The following is a 21,993-nucleotide window of genomic DNA, read 5'->3' on the forward strand; positions in this document are numbered from 1 at the left end:
TCTTCTGAACAGAAAATAATTGAAACATAAAGATTTCAATACGTCACAGGTATATTTCGATTGAGAGCCTCGTGCACCAAGAGAAAACCTTGAACATTCCATTTGGTTGATGAGATGTTATATTTCTTATTGAAGTATGGAATGCAAAGCACATAAATAAACTGCTTTACATTATCACAGAAGTCCTCCGAAGAAATTATAGTCCATTATTATGCACAGAAAATGGATAAGAAAAATAAATTGCCTACATTGATGGATGAGTCAAGAATACATCGATTATTTGAGATAATACATTTCTGACTTAATAATTATTTATAATTACAATTGAACTTGGTTATAGTGACCACAGTTAGTGTGATACTGCAGCTACAGTGATAGGTTTCAGAAGTATGGTGCTTATCTGCGTTAAACACAGGTAATTTATTATTTTCATAACGAGACATTTTTAATAAGCAATTTGCTTACAGAGACATTAAGCAACAGCTTAAATTCCTTAAAATTAACGTCCTACAAATGGAGACTGTCACTCAGAGGAATTCACGAGTAACCAATAATGTCATAGTGACCATTACGTTTTCAGGTATTGTGACAAAAGAATTTTACAGATCAACATCATGAGAATCATTTTTTTAGTACCGTCGATGATGCTGTAACATCTTGGTTATAAAGAAGTTCTTTTAAGTCGCAAGGTTCATATATCTCAACAGCTCCGGAATTCGATATGTTCCATATGATAACATGGTCTTATTCGGTCGGTTTTTCATGATATTGTTTAGTTTGTGACATGTGGATCAGCTCTTTTCATGGGCAACTTGTGTACACATTCAGCAGTCTTCTGTAAATTCTGCCCACCAGATATTTACACGTAGTGTCGTGAACAATGGATTCTGATTCGAACTAGTTCTGGTTCAACTGTATATCGTCTCCCACAAGAATAATTTCAGAGAATAAGTAAAACCAGAACTAAGGACTAAAAGTACCTTCACAAGTCAGTGGCATTAAGCTTGGAATGACCATGCAAATGGACCTTGATTGCAAGCAACATAATTTTATTCACTTTTCAAAACCCAATAAAACGTCCAAACCTACAAGTAACAGATGACAGATGATTACATTATAGTAATCACTGGAATAATATCCTACCTTCCGACACATTTTGATTTGAAGAACTACGTAGCCTGCCAGTGTCTCACGGAGGTCCACGACTTTCTGCTGCTGGAACCTTTCTATGTCAATTAATGCTTCTCTTGAAAATTCACTGTAAAAATAGAACAGCTACCATTAGTGTACAGCACCAGGAAGACACGTGAAATGTTAGAAAGAAACACCATTTTACTTGTATATTAATACTGTATATATATCTGAAATGTGGAGAGTAATTGGACTTTGTGTTTTGTTTCCATTCTATGCACAGCTTGTTATTAGTCACATTTTATTACAACATGAAGATAAAAAATTTAATTTCATTGTAGCTAGTCGATAATGTATGCAATGAAGGGGGAAAGTAATTGTCACCCTATCCCATTATCTTCTGGTCTAGTTCCCTCATAAGTGGTGCCTTCTTGGTATCATTTGTGAGGTTCAACTTGTCTTTGGACAGTTGACGAAACAACAACAACAATAGAATTCAATGAGAAAATAATACAATAAAATTTCATTTACAAGTTTTTATAAGTGTCTTAATAAAAAAAATGCATAAGTGAGAAAAATCTGCAACTGAAATAGCATTTAATTAACATTTCAAATTGCATTTTTAATAACATGTGTTTATTTTACAAATAAAGTCAGTTATTTTGGACTGTTTGCTCCTAAGGAATAGATCATGTCCTCAAATTGTGACAATTGGTCCATAATTTACATCAAAATATTTTTAGTTTGAAAGAATCTTTAGGGTAGTTATATTCAGTGCGGTCCCAGCTTTCATACCAGATCATTGTTTAAAATGTTCCGTTTCTTCCTTTGGCACAACCACCCATGAGATGGAAATTGACTCATATACAGTACTTTCTCCTCTCTGTGAATGGATTTCCCATTCCACGCATAATCAATTCACTGAAACTAGCACATGCTGGGAAAAGCATGTGCAGCTTCGAATTTTCACGAATTTCATCTTAATAATAAATACATACTTCATTTTCGCGTTCTTATATTTTCATGGCAAACCTAATACTTATGGCTTTTAGAGAACCCATATCCCATCTTTCTCAAATCCATTTTAATATTATCCTCCCATCTACGTCTCGGCTTTCCCAAAGGTCTTTTTCCCTTCGGCCTCCCGACTAACATTCTATATGCATTTCTGGATTCGCCCATATGTGTTATTGTGTGGTTTCGTAACAAGCTTGTCCGTCCTGCTTAGATGTCCTGGTGAAATTCGATGCTTGCGTTTAAATTTATCAATCAAAAAAACACAGAACATCACATTGATAAGAAACTGTTATATGAACACTATTTATTGTCATTCTCTAATTCACGATTTATTTCTATTTGTGTCTTTAACTTTATTTTATTACTCTTTCTCATAAGGCAACCTCAAGTTGGAGAAGACTATTAAATAATTTCTAAGAGGAATCTGAACCAACAACTGTGACTTCATTCTAGCCTTAAACTGTGTACACTACAGCCACAGAAGGAAGAAACAGGATCACAATTCCACATGAACATTCTTCCAGTGTAACAGCTACAGTATGTGCACCTCAGTTCATCCTGTGCATTGCGGATGCTGTTCTTGCCCTCCTGAATTCTTTGGTCTAGAAGATTCACCTTCAGTTCGCGCACTTCCTCGGTGTCAACAGTTCCAAACAGACGTGACATCAATCCAGACTTCCCTATAACAAACAAAACAAAGCATAAATTAAGTAAAGCCTCAGCCTGACAAATCATTTACTTCATCACAACAGACAAGTTCATGCTTTTCTTTTGTTAGCTTTTGAAACTCCCTACGCACTGGACATTTCAAGAATGTATTTAGCTCATATCTCAAGATGCTACTAACAATTAAAGGGTACACGGGAATAACGATCAAGGTCCATTTTAGAAAGTTTCGAGAAAAACGAATTTTAAAGTTTAAGCACATAATACTTTGTTATGTGTATATTTAACAGAAATTGACGTAGTGGAATGTCAATTTATTTTTATTTTATTGGGTTATTTTACGACGCTGTATCAACATCTAGGTTACCGGTATTGAATGTCAAGAACGATGATTTCTTATTACTAGCTAGACCACATGATAGTACTTCCTTTCCACTATAAGATAGCATTATTAACTCAATTTCGATTTTTGATGGACCTTGATCGTTTTTCCCATGTACCCTTCAATTAGTATTTCTTAGATAAGCCTATATTTAGACATTAATAACTTCACAAGTTAAGCCTTTTCTTGGTCCATTTCTTCTTCAGGATTCCAAAAACTGATTACACCATCTCTTCACTGATTGTTCCACTGACCTTAAGTCTTTCAGTCTCAAAGATATATACTGTTAATGATTTGGTGAATTTGTTATATAAACAATGTTCCTATGTAAATTAAAACTATTACAGTATTTTACCTAAGTTAATGGTTAGTTTTGGCTTGATATCCGTCATCTTCAGATTTCTTATGAGGTCCTGCATTTGTTTCTGGTTTCTTTTTCTTGGTGCCTTGGCGGATGTGCGTTTATGATTGGTAGTGTTGTGTCAAATAGGGTGTACGTTCTGAAATTTAGTTGTGTTGAGGATATGTTTTTGTATGTCTGTATACTATCCGTTCTTGGAATTCATTATCTATAGATGTTAGGAGCTGCCTGACCTTAAAAGCTTTCAAGTTCAAGGTGAAACATCTTATTTTAGAATGAACAGTGACCCAGAGTATATATTATAATTCATAACTGTAACTACTTCATAAAGTAATCATGTAATTTAATTTGTCATCTAATTTAAGTAAGCATTTAAGTTCGATAATCCTCTGCCTTATGCATATTGTTTTAGGTATATCTGTAACCTTTTTTTTATTAACATTATAATTATCATGTATTTCCTTTTTATTCTTTGGCTGAGTGAAGAGAAGGCCTCATGGCTTAATTCTGACAGAATAAATAAAGCATTATTATTATTATTATATTTTGTCTTGTTCTAATGTGTTCAGTTTCTGGCTTTTGGCTCAATATGTAGGATTTCCATGTCTATTTTTATGTTGAAGTTGTGGTTGGTGTTGTCAATGTTTACAAAAATTAACTGCCTCAGGACGCAATATGTTTTAAAGGCTCCAATATTATAATTTAATATAAAGCTATATTTGTTTTGTACACTTTACTATTGCTTACAGTGATATGTGACATGTACAACAATGTTGCTCACCTTTCTGGACATTGTCCTTTTCTGTAGTACGAGAGGCCACCTGCCCCTCTGCTCTTTCTAGCTGTAACTGCAGCATCTCCTGACGTCGACAAACAGCCTGGAGGGCCCCAGCAAAGAATAGATATTCTTTCAGCTGATCTGCAAACAGCTCCTCTTCTTCCAGTGGCATGTCAATGCCTGCAGCCAGTGAATCCAGATAATGTCCAGCTTTCTGAAATAATCACAAATATATTTTGGAAAAAGTCCTATATGTGATTATTATTTAATCATTTACATGATAATCGAGATATGAGACTGTAAATCTTATGGCATATGCAGCAGATATCACTGTGAATTTTCATCTCTTTCTCCACTTTTAGATAAAATATGGCACTATTGAAGTCCGTCAAAGAATAGAACTGACGGTACGAATTATTGTAGGCAGCCTTAATTTTTTTTCCTTTGTAAATATATAATATAATATGACAACAATATACTGTAATTTTATTCGTTTTATCATACAAGCTCAAATGACAATATGTTTCCTAGGTAATCTTGGAATATAAGGAAACCAATCTTCATCTTTTACTTCCGGAAACTGGTAGCTAACTTGTTTACAGCTCACTAATGAAGCATTAACTTCTTAATAAACCAAATCTGACCTATGTATAATCTAGAGAACTCATTGTCGAACCATAAGCATTAGTGGATGTTCTTGTAATTCTACATTAGTATGGTACTTATCGAACATTATAGATTACAGAACCAATAAATACAATCCAGTATAAGTCTCATTAAAATGCTGTCACATCAATGAACTGGAGAGACAAGATTTCTGCATCTGAAGGAAAGATTTTCGCAAATCAGTTAATAGAGTAAGGAAAACATGTCGAAAAATAGTATCACTAATGAAAGCTAAACATTTTGAGAACTCCTAGAAAAAACTGAATGACATATATTCAAGATAAGATAATGAACTTTTATGGAAAATAACTGCTGGATGGCAGTAGTAGATCTCATTGTTATCTACAGAAAAATGTTATATAATATGAGTATTCTTCTGCACTGGACTAGTACTAATGGTTCCAACAGACTTACCTTCCCTTATTTCATGACAAGACGAAACATTGCATGTGCCTATATCTATAACACAGCGCAAAAAAAATCTTCACACCATGTTGGACACTGTTAGTCTAGTATCATGCATGAATATTTAACATCATGTTGGACAGTGTCAGTTTTATATTATGCACGAATTTACTGTAATTTTTACAGCAATGAATTCACATAAATATGAGTGATGCCAAAATCTATTTGTGTATTTGAATTTAGCACAAAATGTTACATGGATCACCTAATTTAACTCATGTGACAAAGTTTGTTTTTGTCCAGTTGACCATCATTTGAATGCACATGGAAAGCAATTTACTATTGTAACATAATCGAATTCTATCATAAGTAAGTATAGGCAATAGCATCAATAGTTCAGTTGATATTAAGCTAATCCTGGTAATCAGTCACTTGTCGAGATTCAAATTAAGCTTTCAGGTATAACTCCCTGTAAAGTTAATTTGAATAATTTCGAGGGAAAAATTGTTCCGGGGCCGGGTATCGAACCCGGGACCTTTGGTTAAATGTACCAACGCTCTCCCAACTGAGCTACCCGGGTTCGATACCCAGCCCCGGAACAATTTTTCCCTCGAAATTATTCAAATTAACTTTACAGGGAGTTATACCTGAAAGCTTGATTTGCATAATACACGTCACTGTAAGTAACAGAAAACCACAATTTAAGTCACACAGAGTCAGTGTGCACTCAATGTTGGTTGCTTGACGGTTGTCAGCCCACTTTGAGGTCTGTGGATATAGAGGGAAAAATTGGATCGGTGTCAGGTAGAGTTCCCAGGTAGCTCAGTTGGGAGAGCGTTGGTACGTTTAACCAAAGGTCCCGGGTTCGATACCCGGCCCCGGAACAATTTTTCCCTCGAAATTATTCACTTGTCGAGATGTTTCTACTGTGTAACTGTTTCTGGTAGTCCCTTCCCATGTTTCAATATTCCTACACTGTTAGCAGAAAATACTAGCGTCACTGCAATAAGAAGCAATGAAATGAGGGATGATATAACAACAGAAAACAACTTCACATGGCAGTCAGTTTAGCTCTACGAAAATGAATCTCACTTCATGCTGATCATTTCTGAAGAAGCTGTGTATTTGACTAGTAACATACCTGCAGTCCATCTCCCATTTCCTTTTCCTTTGCACTCCACTCGCTGAAGACTCTACCATAGTTGGCATGAAGCTTGTGTATGCCATACAGTCGCTCCACCATCCTGGCACGCACACGCAGCAGGTTGCCCAAATTACTCTACAGCAGAACCAAGATGAGCTTATCAAAGAGAGCTTTAAACATGTTAGGAAGCAGGCTCCATTTTCAACTCAGGATCAAACACAGGCAGTAATAATGGTGGCTTACTGAGATGATATTCCGATGGATATATGTGAGACAATTTTTTGTATGTTGCCATATTTTAAACTTTGAAAGGGAACCATATATAGCCATAAAATAACACGTTTCATACTATTTGAAATAAAGTAGTAAAGTTTTACGCTGCACATAAATGCATATTTCTGTAATAAGTGCAAAAGTTCTTAAATATAAGGGGCAGCTCCAGCTTCACTGGGCTAGCAATCATTCAAAATCAATTCATGCACAAGTTGAAATTGAAGATAAAACTTATTTAAGTACAATTCTAACACAATTTACTGTTAACAGCACTGAAGTATAAGCAACACCAAGCTCATATAATTGATGTCAATAACCACTGTCATAAAACTATTCTGAGAAAAAGTGTTTCTCACATTGACATAGTGCTTTCAATGTTACTCTAAGTAAACGTATTTGAACATAATATTGACATTTAAAAGGTAATTTCGTATTCAGGTTGTTTAGGCACTTTCTAACTTTTTTTTTTCAGTTCGAAACCCTGGCAATCCTACAATAATTTCCAAAACCTCCTTTATTTTCAATCTGAAAATCTGGCAACCCTATACTGTACACATTATTGCAATAAACACTATTATTTTATTATAACTTTGCTACGAAAATTCTGTCACACAACATATAACTCATGCATACAAAAGAAAACAGCATGTCACTCGTTCACTAGCAATAGTACCTGCAATTCATTTCCATAGTTCTTTATTGCTTCAAATCTCTTATCAGGCTGCTTAAGTCTCACAGCTACACTGAGGGCTTTCAACTTGGATTCTGCAAGTTGCAAATAGCCTGAAAAAAAAAACATTTTCATTCTTTTCTTTCCATTTAATTTATTGTATTCCATATATGTTACACTAGCACTCAAGCTTTAAGATGTGGAACAAGTCAAGAGTTTAACAATTTTTTGGTGAGATGACGTGAGTATTCAATCCACCTGAATTTTTTTTTTTTTCTTTTCGAGTTTTATATGCCTATAATCAGTTGAGCCTACTACAAATAAACAGAATATCATGGAACTTAAATACGGCAGATGAAAGACTTTTTTGTCACTTTATTTAACATTCTTTTGAACTGCTGGGACTATAGTCCGAATCTTCCTACTTTATACCCTAAGTGTGAAACCTAACCATTTTGCCCCCATTACTACAAATGCTAGAGATTAAAGTGATTTTCTAGTTATTACGTTGCATTTTCTTTTGCCAAATTTGTTTCGAATTTCGGTACTGACAAATACTAAAGCTGGCAGTTACTTTCTAACTGTTATTTTCACATCGTTTGCATAAGAAGAAGCTGTCATCGTTCATGAAATGAAAGTTACTAGCGAGTGTTATTTTAAATTTCAACGTAATTAATAAACAATTAATAATATAAATATATTAATAAATAGTTCAGCAATAATAGTAAACCCATAAAGGAAAGAGAAAGCTGGAAAATAAGAAATAACCAAGAATTATACCACTCTATAAATCTTTCGATGTAAAGAGAGTAATCAAGATATCCAGACTGAAATGGGCGGTCACGTCATAAGAATGAACGAGAGTAAGATGCGAAAAAGGATTATGGAATTTAAGCCTGATGGGAGGAGGAGAGTAGGAAAACCTAGGCTCCATTGGATGGACTCTGTAGCACATTACATAAAGCTTGGTATCAAAAGCAGATGGAGTGTAGTATGAAGGAAACTCCTAACGGAAGCCGAGGTCTACAATGGGCTGTAGTGCTACTGATGATGAATAATTAATAAATAAACAGTATACATTTTAAAGTGGTATATTCAGTTTCCACAGATGGTACTAATCATTTCATCTGGTCAAACAAAATAAATGTTTAGGCTAGGTCTTATGAATCAAACTGTTTAGACAAACCAATGAATTTAAAGATGCCAGAGAGAAGTCTACATTTTAATTCTAAGTCAATCAATCAATAATAAATAAATTAATTAATTAATAATTACTATTATTATTACTGTTATTTTTAATTGGTTATTTTCAGACATCGGATTCTAGGGCAAATGCCTATTTTGTTTCTTTAGGAGAAAAGTAAAAATAATTATTAATATTTGTGTTTCATGGAAATTGAAAGGTATTCAAAGAGTTTTATAGTGCCCTAAAATGCCCTAAAACGGTTATTAGAGCCTAATTTGTTAATATTCGCCTAAAAATGCCTAACTCACTGTAAAGTTTCGCATTTTACTCTTACTTTTTATAATTTATACATGCATTCACTGCGAAATTTAAGGCATTTAAAAAGTGGAAAGTTTGCTTCACACCGGCCATGAAACCATTGATAAAGGAAACAAAATGTTTTGAATCTCACGACACTCGCAATAGATTTCACCGAATTTAACATGTTTGGAGGCATAAATGCCGACAAAGAACCAACCTTAGTTTTGAAGCAGGCAACAATCACAACATGTGCTGCTACCGATTCAGAGATATACTATACTATAAAAATGACTGTTTTCGGTCTGAAACCGATTAGCTGTACTGCCCTTCAGAGTGTCATAAAATCACAATTTTTGGAGAAAGAGTGTTTTTGAAATATTTATGAAAAGTCGTAAAACTGCGAATTAGTAGGGTAAACCGTTACAAAATATTTAAAAGAATGGCCCTCCTAGTGTTAACACTACCAGGAAATGCAACAATAAGTGGAACTTTGTATTTTTGTCCAATTGAATCTCAATAACAACAGTTCATTTGAATGCTCGTTAACAGTTGCTCTTTCCCTCACCTTATTTGTGTTGAGAAGTTTTGAGCGGTAGGACGTTTTCCTGTGAAGTTTAACGCGATAATGCCGAAAAATATAAGTGCAAAATCTACATTGATCCGGCAATGGCTAACAGAATATTCAGAATTCACTTATGATGGAAAAATAATATTCTGCAAGATTTGTAGCAAACAGGTATGTAACAATAGTTGAAATATATAAATTCTATTAATTTTAATGAGTAGTCCTATAATATTTATACAATGACTGAGCTATCCTGAGGTATAATTCTTTTTAAGACCACTACACTTTAACCTTTTAAATTCCGATAGTTAAAGTATTTGCAAGTCATTAAAATTTTGATTGTTCGAACCCACTAACTTTGTGATAGAAATACGGCAATACAACAATTAGGATTTTATTTTAATTCAGTTTACTTTACATTTTTAGATTTCGCAAGAAAAGAAGTGCCACCTAAAGCAGCATGTGCAAGGAGCGGCTCATAAGGCTAAAGCTCAGCAGAAAAATCAACTGCAACAAACTTTACTAACACAGCCTACTTCATCCAATCTCAGCAGCAATTTCTATGCTGATTTAACCAGAGCGTTTGTTACTGCTAACATTCCCTGGAATGCAATTGAAAATCCGGTTTTAAGACAGTTTTTACAAAAATACTGCAAACAAAATATCCCATCTGAGTCGACCCTAAGAAAAAATTACTTAGACAGAATATACAATGAAACTTTAGCTTCCATTCGGGAGGATATAGGTGATTCTTACATATGGGTCTCTGTGGATGAAACCTCAGATCCTATGAATAGGTATATAGCAAATATGGTAGTAGGAAAACTTAGTCCTGATGGACCTTCGATTCCACACCTCGTATGTGTTAAGGAACTTTCGAAAGTGAATAGCCAAGCCATTCCTTATTTTGTGAATAAAGGCCTACAGTCTTTATACTCAGGTAATATAGACGATTCTAAAGTTCTGTTGTTTTGTACTGATGCTGCCTCATACATGGTTGCTGCAGCTCCACTTCTTAAAACATTTTATCCTAACCTCACGCATGTAACCTGTCTAGCACATGGCCTTCACAGGGTTTCTGAAACAATCCGGAATGAATTTCCTCTTGTCAATTCGTTTATTTCTAACACAAAAAAATGTTTTTGTAAAGCCCCATCCAGGATTTCAATATTCAGAGAGAACTTTCCAGATATCCCACTCCCACCTCAGCCGGTTGTTACACGATGGGGAACCTGGATTCAGTCAGTGGTGTATTATTCTAAGTATTTTAAAGAAGTGGTCACAGTTATTGATAAATTACCTGAAACTGATAGTGCAGTGTGTGTGAAAGCAGTGAAAGATTGTCTGAATGACTCACGAGTGAAAAACGATATTGCCTACATAACATCAAACTTTTCTTTCATACCTGCAAGCATTGAACAATTAGAACGTGAAAAACAATCTCTTTGTAGCCAAATAGCAATAGTAAAGGAAGCTCAAGTGAACATACATTCTGCTTTGGGCGAAACTGGGAAAAAAGTTAAAAATAAGTGGGACAACGTATTAAATAAGAATGTAGGATTTTCATTGTTGGAAAAAGTATCAAGAGTGATATCGGGGGAAAGTGTAAATGTTCCAGTAAGTATTGATGTTTCTATTGTACCTAATTTAAAATTTGCGCCTCTCACATCAGTTTCGGTTGAAAGAAGTTTTTCTGCTTTCAAAATGATTCTCAGTGACAAAAGGCAAAGGTTAACTGTGGAGAATTTAGAAAAAATTCTGATGGTGTACTGTGCAGATAATTATAATAAAGTCTGAGCATGGAACTGAATTTCAATAACTTAAAATGAGTAATCTTGATATCAATAATCATTATTTCATTAGTTTCAATATATTAAATTTGTGCAGCTCTGTTTATAAATATAATATAGTATTCTTTTTTAATGTTTAAACATACTTTTTTGTGCGTATTTTAGTGTATAACTAAAAATTTCAGTGAAAGAAATAAGTATGATACCTTGATGTGCCTAAAATGCCTATTTTCATTAAAATAGAGCCTAATTTTACAAATTTTGAGCTTATTTTAGGCGCCTAAAACTGCAATTTTTAGTGCCTAAAAATCCGATGTCTAGTTATTTTATAATGGTCTTTCAACTGCTATGGTTATATAGCGTCTGAATGAGATGAAGGCGATAATGCCAGTGAAATGAGTCCAGGATCTAGCACCGAAAGTTACCCAGCATTTGCTCTCAATGGGTTGGGGAAAAATCCCGGAAAAAACCTCAACCAGGTAACTTCTCCCAACCAGGATTTGAACTCAGGCCCGCTCATTTCACTGTCAGATGTGCCAACCGTTATTCCATAGCAGTGCACGTTATTATTATTATTATTATTATTATTATTATTGTTATTACATATAATTTTGCTATTACTCTAACCTGTGTCTTTAATACTTTCTCTCCAGCCCTCATCTTGCTGCAGGAATCCAATGAACTGACGATCATATGAAAGAATAGGATGTGATGCCACACGAAGCAAAAAATTCTGCAAAAATACATAATTGAAATATTAGCAGACAAAATATTTTCAAATGCACGTAAACTTATTACATTCAAAGAACCACAAATTAATTAACTGCACTTTTATGACGAAAATATAATCTCTTATGACAGTCATGTTTTAAACTTACATCACCTAAAGCAAATGACTGACACTAAAATTTAGTACAGTAGGCTACATCTTATCAGAACAATATCCATGGAAATGAGTATGAAAATAGAAATCAGAGTTTACTTGAATACATTATAACATGTTCGGCAAGTTTATACTATTTTAAGCAACAGTCACTTATTTTCTGACACAAAGTAAATTAGCTACCTGAAATATAAAAACTGTCATACAATCATAATCTACAGTCCCGGTAATTTGAAAAAAAAAAATAGTGAAGGATTTCAAGAAAGTGCAGAAGTTCTATTAACACTTACGTACGTAGTGTACCTTAAACAATTGCGCAGCCTTTCTCACCCCTTGCCAGGAAACCAGAGAATTAATCTTACTGAATATGTTTAAACTTTTCAAAATCTACTTCAGGAAAAATGATAAAACTAGATAATTCATTATTTCCAATGACGACTCCTGTTGCGGGTCATCTTCAGACGAGCATCTGCTTGCTACTATCTGGGATACAGTATACCTGTAGCCAAAATGTTTTAATAACAGTAAACCTACTGTAACAGAACAGTACCGTATGACTTTCCATCACCACCATGAGTCACCAACACAAAATTTATACTTAACTGTAGGCCTAATGGTTATTATGGGCAATGGCAGGTATCACTTGTTATTTAAAGTACAGGACTGAAGTCCTCAAGCATTATTCCCACGCCATGTGGCTCATTAGTAGTAGGCTAATGACGCTTTTATTTAATGACGCTTTCAACTGTACAGGTTATTCAGTGTCAAAATTCAATATGGGGGAAAAATGGTCAACAAAATTTTACCTGAAGTCCTATCGTGTCATCTACTAAAACTGACATCAAATTCGAATTTAAGGTTAATTTTATATTTTCTCACCTCAAGTCCTGCTCGACGCCTATCCACAAAATCTGGATCAAAAGTATCGGAAGCAACTTTCTGCCAAGCATACATCACTTTCTTCTCTGGCAGTGGAGGTAGCACAACGTAAGGATAAGTCACCTCTAAATATGTTCGTAGAAGTTCAAATTCACTGTAGCGCCGCCATAATGAACTCAGTTTGTTAACAGCACCATTCCAATCCAGATCGGTCACTCTGCAAATATTATGAATAATATTTTAATTCTTCAACTGGAAAAACATAAAATGGATAAACAAAGGAAAGGAAACACTGGTTTCACAACGATGATTATTATATTAAGTCAGTTTAACCAAAAATTATTAAATCCACTACATTTCTTACAAGTCTTTAACAAAAATGCTGTCATATTAAAAAAAAATCACCAAGTCACGTGTTCAAATGGGTCCCCAAGTCTGTAATCCAAATTATGCATTGAAATTAACAGCTGATACACTCTTTAAATTCTTACATTATAACAGCTGTGGGCTAAAGAATGTCATGATTATGTACAGGAACGTAAAACTTGCAACCAAACAAAAGATCTACAGATTAATGACTGTAAGATATAAAACTGACATAAATAAACAAGACTGGAAACTATCACTAAGTCTATATCAAAAGAGATGCAACGATTCTACTTACAATAACAGAAATGTGCTGCAAAAAACAATTAGCAAAGTTTCAATACTAACTTAATAGAATTTAATGGTATCAAATAGCAAACGACGATTAGTAGAAATGAGAATAGTCGAAGCCAATAACAGAAGCTCCATTGTATTTATTTGAACTTGCTTTAATTTTCAAGAGTCAAAAATAATGTTATTACATACCACACAACAAGGCCTACAACCACAATTCAACAACAACTTAACTTTTCTTACATCTGAAACATACAGACGGGTCAGCACTTCAACATTTTTCCCTTACTATTCTGTCATTATGTGTGAAATGGACAGACAGAATAAGAAATGAAGCTGTGTTGAAAAGAGTGGGTGAAGAAAGAATGATGCTGAAACTGAGCAGAAAGAGAAAAAAGAATTGATTGGGTCACTGTCTAAGAAGAAACTGTCTACTGAAGGATTCACTGGAAGGAATGGTGAACGGGAGAAGAGTTCAGGGCAGAAAAAGATATCAGATGACAGACGACATTAAGATATATGGAGCATATGCAGAGACTAAGAGGAAGGCAGAAAATAGGAAAGATTGGGAGAATGCTGAGTTTGCAGTGAAAGACCTCCATTTGGCAGAACACTATGCATTTATGTGTAGAGTAGTAGCAGAGAGAAACGTATTAAATTAGATAATAATGTAAAATACTCACTTTGTTTCTATCAGATAAACGGTGTAGAAGTCCCTTATGTTAAGAGCCCCTGTTTCTCTCTTTTCAGCTTCTGTCACACATATCTCCATGTGATCCAGAATACAATCCTAGAAAAGACAAAATTAATTATTAAAACCAATATGCCAGTATCACCAAGATGATAAAAATAAATAAATGTGCACAATATACAACGTAAATTATCCTGCCCCACAGAATTTTGTGAGTCGCCCCTGAATCTTTGCATGAAATACGTCACACTCTTTCCTGCACAGTTCACACGAGCATCCATAGCCTGGTATATGAAACCACTTCATTACACACAGTTTATGGTGAAAGCCATGCACTGCAAATTGAGTCACGGTATGCCTGAGCTAGTAGTTTGCTTAGATCCAGTCCTGGATGTCATGGTCCATGGCATACAACTCTAACCAACGTTCTGCTTCTGTCTTCTTTCTCGAAGCACATCTCTGACTGCAGGTGTTTGTGGTAACAGGCAGTGGCAGTGCGTCAATACGAGCACAAGAGCACGTGAACACCTTGTTTCCATTAAAGCACGACTAGTTTTATTATTTAATACCGTATTCACGTAGGGAGGATGTATAATATCAGAATCGAGTATTTTAAACTTCCCGCATCTTGCATGAACTTACATAAACTTGGCAACGTGCGTTCACCTTTAAGCCGTGCTCTTTGCAAGGAGGTTACAGGAATTACACGCATGCGCGGGACAAAATTGTCTTTAGCTGGCTGCTTATGACTTGTCAAGAGCACAAAACGTTAAGTGAACAGTGAATCTACCCTACAGATGTCAGGTGCATCGATGCCTGTCTTTCACGTGCTATACTTCGAGGCAGGGAATTTAATAGTTGTATTTTAGCCTGTAGGTGTCAGCATTTCTCACTGTGAACGTTTACTTTGTGTGAGTCTGTGTACAGTGCTGCTACTAGAGTTTAGTTTGTGAATTACTATACTTTAATGTTAACATAATAGCATAGTGTAGAGTGTAGCTTTCAAACACGTGCTGGCAGACTGTGATAGTGATATGAATTTAAGTATCTGTATGGTGGTGTATAATATTTAAGAATAATATTTACTGGCATGTATTTATAGTAATCAATCCATGAGAACGGGATTACAGTAGTGGTATAGGCTACAGTGTATCAGTGAGTTGTGAACCAAAATATATTACAGAACACGTTTTTTTAAATAACGGTAATTTTTAACAAACATAAACAATGAATCTGTTCATGCAATTTTAAAAATGAAGAACTGGGTAAAGTGACTTATTAGGAAAAATTGGTTGTTTCGATAGTGAAACATTGGAATCATGACATTTCATATTAAACGTACGATTTCAAATTCTCTTCGGTTTTGGAACACAAAATTATTGTGAACACATGTAATATTTCATCACGAGCCGCCACTGGTAACAGGTGTTTCAGCATCATGTCTTAGAGGAGAAATGTCTTTCTTGCGAGGATGCACCAGTCACGACGGGATGTATTTTGACGCTCTTTTCAAGAAAGTGGCCTTTATCCCCTCTATGACCTGAAGATGTCTTGTCGCCAGGCATTCCCATACTGTAGATGAGTGTTGTCACTATATTTGCATCAAACAATCTCATGGCTGTATGTAGTGATAGGCTCTATAGTTCTTCAATGTCACTGATGCTTCTTGCTGCAGCATTCAGGCTCTGCTGCAGATGAATACTGAACATCTTTCCTGTTAGCTACACTGCTACTCCCAAATATTTATATACATCCCTTGTTTTTTTTTTTTTTTCAGCAGCTTTCCTTTGCAGTATACGTCATCATTCCGAACTAACCTTTCTCCCTTTCCGAAAAACTACTAATTTCATTTTGGCTTGATTCACCTTTTAATCATTTGCATTTGCCTATTCAACTAACACAGCTACCACCTTTTGTAGGTGCACTCTATGTTTCTGGATGCCAATGCCACATCATCCACATTAATGTCGACCTACATACACACTTCCTCAGTATACCTTGTAACTGCCTCCACTATGTCATGTGTCAACATGTTGAATAGAAGAGGGCTGAGAGGGTCTCCCTGTAGTATTCCATTTTCCTGGCTGATCCACTCTGATCAGTCTATGTTATTGGATAACTGTAGGTGGCTATCAGCAAGGATGCTGGATACTTGTGTTCACAAGATGATACATAATATTTTCTCACTATAAGTTCTGTGCATTCCGAAACGATTTAGTTTCTCATGTTATCAGTTACATTTCTGTTTATGTTAAATAACCATATTCTTGCATTACGAGGTCAGACAATTTAAAAATAGGACTGCTTCACTCCTGTCGAGGGTGAAAGGAGTGGTCCAGATTGATGGTTCTGCAATGCAGTAGGGGTTGGTTCATCTCGCTATTCAACTTAGTTTGTCATTGAGAGTGGTTAATAATGCCTAGTGAAAAGATTGAACAGTGTGTTAATCTCAAATTTCTTGTGAAACTTACAAAATCCCCAAACAGAGTGCATTCAATTACTGAAGCTGGTGTAAGGGCTAATTTAATGTCAGGTTCACGAATGGCACAAAAGCTTTAGTGAGAGTCGGGAGGAAGTGGAAGATGATGAACATCCGGGTCAAAATTCAAGGCAATGCTAATTGTTTTCTTCAACATCAGGGGTGGTGTCATGGTTAAATGGATGCCTGAGAGTCAAATAGGGTTGCCAACCCTCCCATATTTGTCCCTAATTTTTAACAGTCTCCCAGCTCCCATATATTTCTCTTCGAGCATTGTTCTCCCTTATTTTTGCATATGTAAAAATTTTTATTCTAAGTATTTGATTTTGTCGGGATGATCAATTATATGATGAATCTTGTTGCTCAAGAGATGCATTACAATGTGCAGTTTTTATAGAAAGTAATGCTTGCCAAAAATGGGTTTTAGTGCTCACCCGTCTAAAATCAAGCCGTGTTAATATTGTAAATTTGAAAAAACTAACTAGTTTTGTTCTAAACATACCAAGTAGTAATGCTCATGCAAAGAGGGTGTTTCACCTCATGAACAATAATAGGACAGATGTTCGAAACATGAGCACGATACAGTTAATCAAATCAGAGCTGAAAACTGCAGTTGACTTCAACTATTATGCGAGACAAAATCTGTCTCAAAATACTCTTAATATAACCTTAGCTGTCGAAGTGTAGAATAAAGTTGTTTTTTTAGTAACTGAACCGAATAATTTGCTATTTTATATGTAAATTTTGTCGATTCCTTAATCTTCTGTATTTTCTTAAAAAAAATTTGGCAACCCTAGGGTCAGCCTGTAAACCAGCATTATTATATTGAGCAGCGATGTCAGTCAGGGACTAAATGGAGCAGAGCGCTCCACTAGACTGGTTTCGTGCTCCGGTGTTTCCACAGACATAAGCAAGTTCAAGCTCCGATCTAGCTCCACAACCGGTATTGGAGCTTACAACTCTGACACTACTGATATTGAGGTTTTGACGGTAATAGGCTACTAATATAACGTCTTTGGTTTTGACAAGGATGAGAGAATGAGTGAGGAAGAAGCAGTTGGGCCTTTGAAAGAACAACACGTGGATGCCGCATGAGGATAATGCATCCACACACAACGGTATTTTGGGAAGAAGTTTCTAGTCTATAAATGCAATCTATATTCGCCAGATTTAGCCCCCTGTGACTTCTTCCTCAGAGTGAAAAGTGTCCTGAAGAGAACTCATTTTCCATCCGTTGAAGAGGTGAAGGCAAAAACGGCAAAACTACTGAAAGCTTTGGAGGTTGATGAGATGCAGAATTGTTATGAACAATAGAAGACATGCATGCAATGGTGTGTAGACAGGGAAGGGGAGAACATTGAATGGGACAAGAATTAAATGGTAAGTTTCTGGAAATTAAGTACATTTTTTAAACCAGTCCCATTTTTAAATTGTCTGACCTCGTATACTGTACATTTCATTTCTGATATCTTGCTCGACAGACACCCATATGCTCATGCTCCCAAATTCACATGAAACAATAATTATTTATAGGATAAATGAACAGAGGAGGAATAAAGAACAAAAGGAAGAAAATGACACATCAAGAAGGAAATAGACAGAATAATATAACAAATACAGAAAAAACAAACACAATTTACTTCATGTACTACTGTATGTAATTATTAAAAAGAGATCCTAATCCTACTATCTGAAACACGCTTACTACCTCTTCACCAAGAGTAGTCGCGAATTTACTTAGTCTTGAGGCTTTTTGGACTTGGGATATTTGCAAGCAAATGCAAAAATAATTATGACACAACACAGAACTGCAAGCATTGTATGCTTCACCTAACATAATTAAGAACATTAAATCCAGATTTCTGAGATGAGCAGGGCATGTAGCATGTATGGGTGCCATTTGTAAGTAAGTATAAATAATTAATTTCTCCGAAAATATAGAGAACTGGAGATACGCAGATTTCTCATTTAATTTAGCCCTTTGTCTTATGCAAGAGATAAAATTCAAAGAAAGCTCGTTTGAATAAGTTTCGAGTTCCTATTTATGGTTTACTATAAATTAATTGCATTTCATACGTACCATTCCCAAATAATTTGACTCAAAGACTCTAAATATTAACAAAATCAGTCTAATAGTTTGGGAGAAACCACAATACACACAACAATAAACAGACGGTATGCTCAAAATTACATTTCCAATATCAGTGAAGTTGAAAAGGGGGTATTTCCGTAAAAATATCGAAAGAGATATTTTGCTGGATCACAACACTTTCTGTTTTACTAGGTACAACAGTAAGTAGTAATAGATGTTGTTGCTGTTCTTGCTGCTGCTGTTGTTGTTGTGTTCTTGCTGCTGCTGTTGTGTTGTGGTAACGAATGCTGAGTTCTTAGCAATAAAGCCATTAACTCTCTTGCTCTCAAACATTTCTCACATACAGCGGGTTTAGAGAAAAGGGCTGGATATCACTGAAGATGATCCTGATCCCTTTACTACTACTACTACTACTACTACTACTACTACTACTACTACTACTACTACTAGCAGTAGCAGCAGCAGCAACAGCAGCAGGAGTAGTAGTAGTAGTAGTAGTGGCTGGGTGGTGTTGGTAGTGGTGATCGTAGTGGTAGTGGTAATAGTGATGCTGGGTGGTATTGATAGCACATGTCACTGGTAGTAGTAGCTGTAATAGTACCCCATTCTCATTGGAGAGCAGATGTTTTTAGTAATATATATATATGCCGGGTAGCTCAGTTGGTAGAGCAGCTGGCTACGGACTGGAAGGTCCGGAGTTCGATCCCAGGTGGTGACAGGATTTTTTCTCGTTGCCAAACTTTCAGAACAGCCCCTAGGTTCACTCAGCCTTCTATAAAATTGAGTACCGGGTCTTTCCCGGGGGTAAAAGGTGGTCAGAGCGTGGTGCCGACCACACCACCTCATTCTAAGTGCCAAGGTCATGGAAAGCATGGGGCTCTACCTCCATGCCCCCCAAGTGCCTTCATGGCATGTTAAGGGGATACCTTTACCTATATATATATAGGCCTAGCCTATACAGAGTGGAAATGGACTGATGCATCAAAATTTAAGATGTGATTTATATGTTAACTGTAACAAAACTTTTATTACACTTTTCCTTTGATGAAGCACCATTAAGCAGGAAAAAAAATTTGTCTTCGCCCAATGTTTGCAGCGCTCTGTTGCAATAATAGCTCAAAAGAAATTATTGATTACTATACAAGCAGATAGGTAAAAATAATCTGAACGTTAATGTCTTGAATCTTTTTTTGCACATCAAACCATTTAGCCATGAATTTAAATTGAATAATTGCGGAAATCGTTAAAATACATCTTGCAACACAATGCACTATTGCATGTCACTGATTGAGTACAGCAGAGGGAGAGAGGAAGGTAAGGAGTACAGGCCTCGCTTGGTAGAGTTATTGTAGTAGCTATGATGTTGCCAAATGCTTCATAGAACATAATGATTTCCTCTAAAACAGTGAATGTTAGAGAAAAAACTTATTTAGATTTTTCAAATTTCTCCTTATGATCTATTACCAGTTTCATTTTGGTGCAGAGATTACCATCATGTATAAAAATTATCAGTATCAGTAGTAGTAGTTTTATAGGCCTACCTGTTTTTTTTAAGATGGGACATGATAGTTACACAGCCTAGCTTGGAACTTCAGCACTATGTTGCCAATATGGACTACCACACTGTCAGCTGATGGGATTGATGTTAGAAGGCCAACGTGTTGAAATATTCATTGAAATTTTACGCAAAGGTAAAAAAAAAAAAAAAAACAATATAAAAATCGACAGGGAATGAAAGACAAAACATATCAACACTAACACTGTGTGTACAATTAATGTCACCAAAAGAACTACTGAGCACTCACCATATGGGAACTGTAACTTTGGCAACTCAACTGTTGTTACCATAGCAACAGGACTAACACGCTATGTGACATTCAGTTGTTTCTCCAATTGCAGCACTAATGTCATGTCCCAGCTTAAAAAAACAGGTATAGGAGTAATAGTAGTAGGATAGTGATTGTTGTGAGGGGTATAGCATTGATTTGCTTATGTTTTAAAGATGATGGTAAAGAAGCCTACATAGGTATGAACTTGGGTGGAAGATAAGTAAATACACATTATAAATAAAAAGTAGAAAACTACATAGTATAGGCCTATTAAATTTCATGATTGTTGATAAATTTGTAACTTAATATTAAAAAGTTCAGGAGAGTTCTGGTTATGTTGCATTGCTTCACCTATGATACAGTTATGAGTATTAAAGCTGCATTGTGAAGACACCGTCTCCATAATGTTTAGTCATTTCTGCAATAGCCTATGTGAAGTGATCTGCGCTATGAAAACTTCCAATAGGCCTATTGCAGTTTCCTAACTCTTCAGAAGCACGGAAAGTGTTTTGATAAAGTGTGAAAGACCTAATAGAAATCACGATAAGAAAACACATTTCATATTACAGAAACCACAAAAAATCCCAATTAGCATAACAATCCTAATAATTAACCTCATACCTGATCAATATTAAATAGTTGTACAATAACTTATTCTCTCAATTAGCTAAGTTAAGAGATAATAATTGTACTGTGCTGTCTTGCAAACAACCTTAGATTATTCTAGGGAGAAGTGTCGTAAATAGAAATGAATTTATTAATTGCATTTTATTATTCCATAAAACACTAAACTATGATACAACTCATTATCACACTGAAAATCCAGAGGTAGATATTTAACAATTATTAGCATACATTAAAAAAAACATTGAAGTTTTCAATATAGGCCTAATCATATAATGTTAGGCAGGTAATATTATTGTTGATCTTCAATAATGTTGCAGACAGTTTAAATTCATTCATTTATCCATTTCACTAATCCATAAACTGGAAGTCTATTCCGGCCTCACGATCTCACACTTGCTTTAACCATGACATTTTGTATTTTCTATTTACATTTCTTTTTTTGAGTAAAACAATATATTCCGGCATGGCAACACATCGTTCTAAATAGTGTTTCGATCTCCTTTATCTGGCATCGTCTCA

The 21,993-nt window shown here is 35.3% G+C and overlaps 1 protein-coding gene across 1 annotated transcript in view; it reads right to left on the reverse strand.

The window, feature by feature from the left end:
* Nucleotides 1-21,993, reverse strand: part of LOC138703589 (sorting nexin-4-like) — a 34,404-nt gene that overhangs the window by 11,372 nt on the left and 1,039 nt on the right. The window contains exons 2-9 of the mRNA XM_069831601.1: nt 14,440-14,546; nt 13,097-13,313; nt 11,962-12,067; nt 7,497-7,606; nt 6,548-6,685; nt 4,339-4,549; nt 2,696-2,828; nt 1,144-1,258 (exon numbers count right to left, since the gene is read on the reverse strand). Coding sequence (XP_069687702.1) covers nt 1,144-1,258; nt 2,696-2,828; nt 4,339-4,549; nt 6,548-6,685; nt 7,497-7,606; nt 11,962-12,067; nt 13,097-13,313; nt 14,440-14,546 — 1,137 coding nt within the window. The remainder of the gene's footprint in view (nt 1-1,143; nt 1,259-2,695; nt 2,829-4,338; nt 4,550-6,547; nt 6,686-7,496; nt 7,607-11,961; nt 12,068-13,096; nt 13,314-14,439; nt 14,547-21,993) is intronic.

The sequence above is a fragment of the Periplaneta americana genome, chromosome 7, assembly GCF_040183065.1.
Source record: "Periplaneta americana isolate PAMFEO1 chromosome 7, P.americana_PAMFEO1_priV1, whole genome shotgun sequence".
Classification (NCBI taxonomy): domain Eukaryota; kingdom Metazoa; phylum Arthropoda; class Insecta; order Blattodea; family Blattidae; genus Periplaneta; species Periplaneta americana.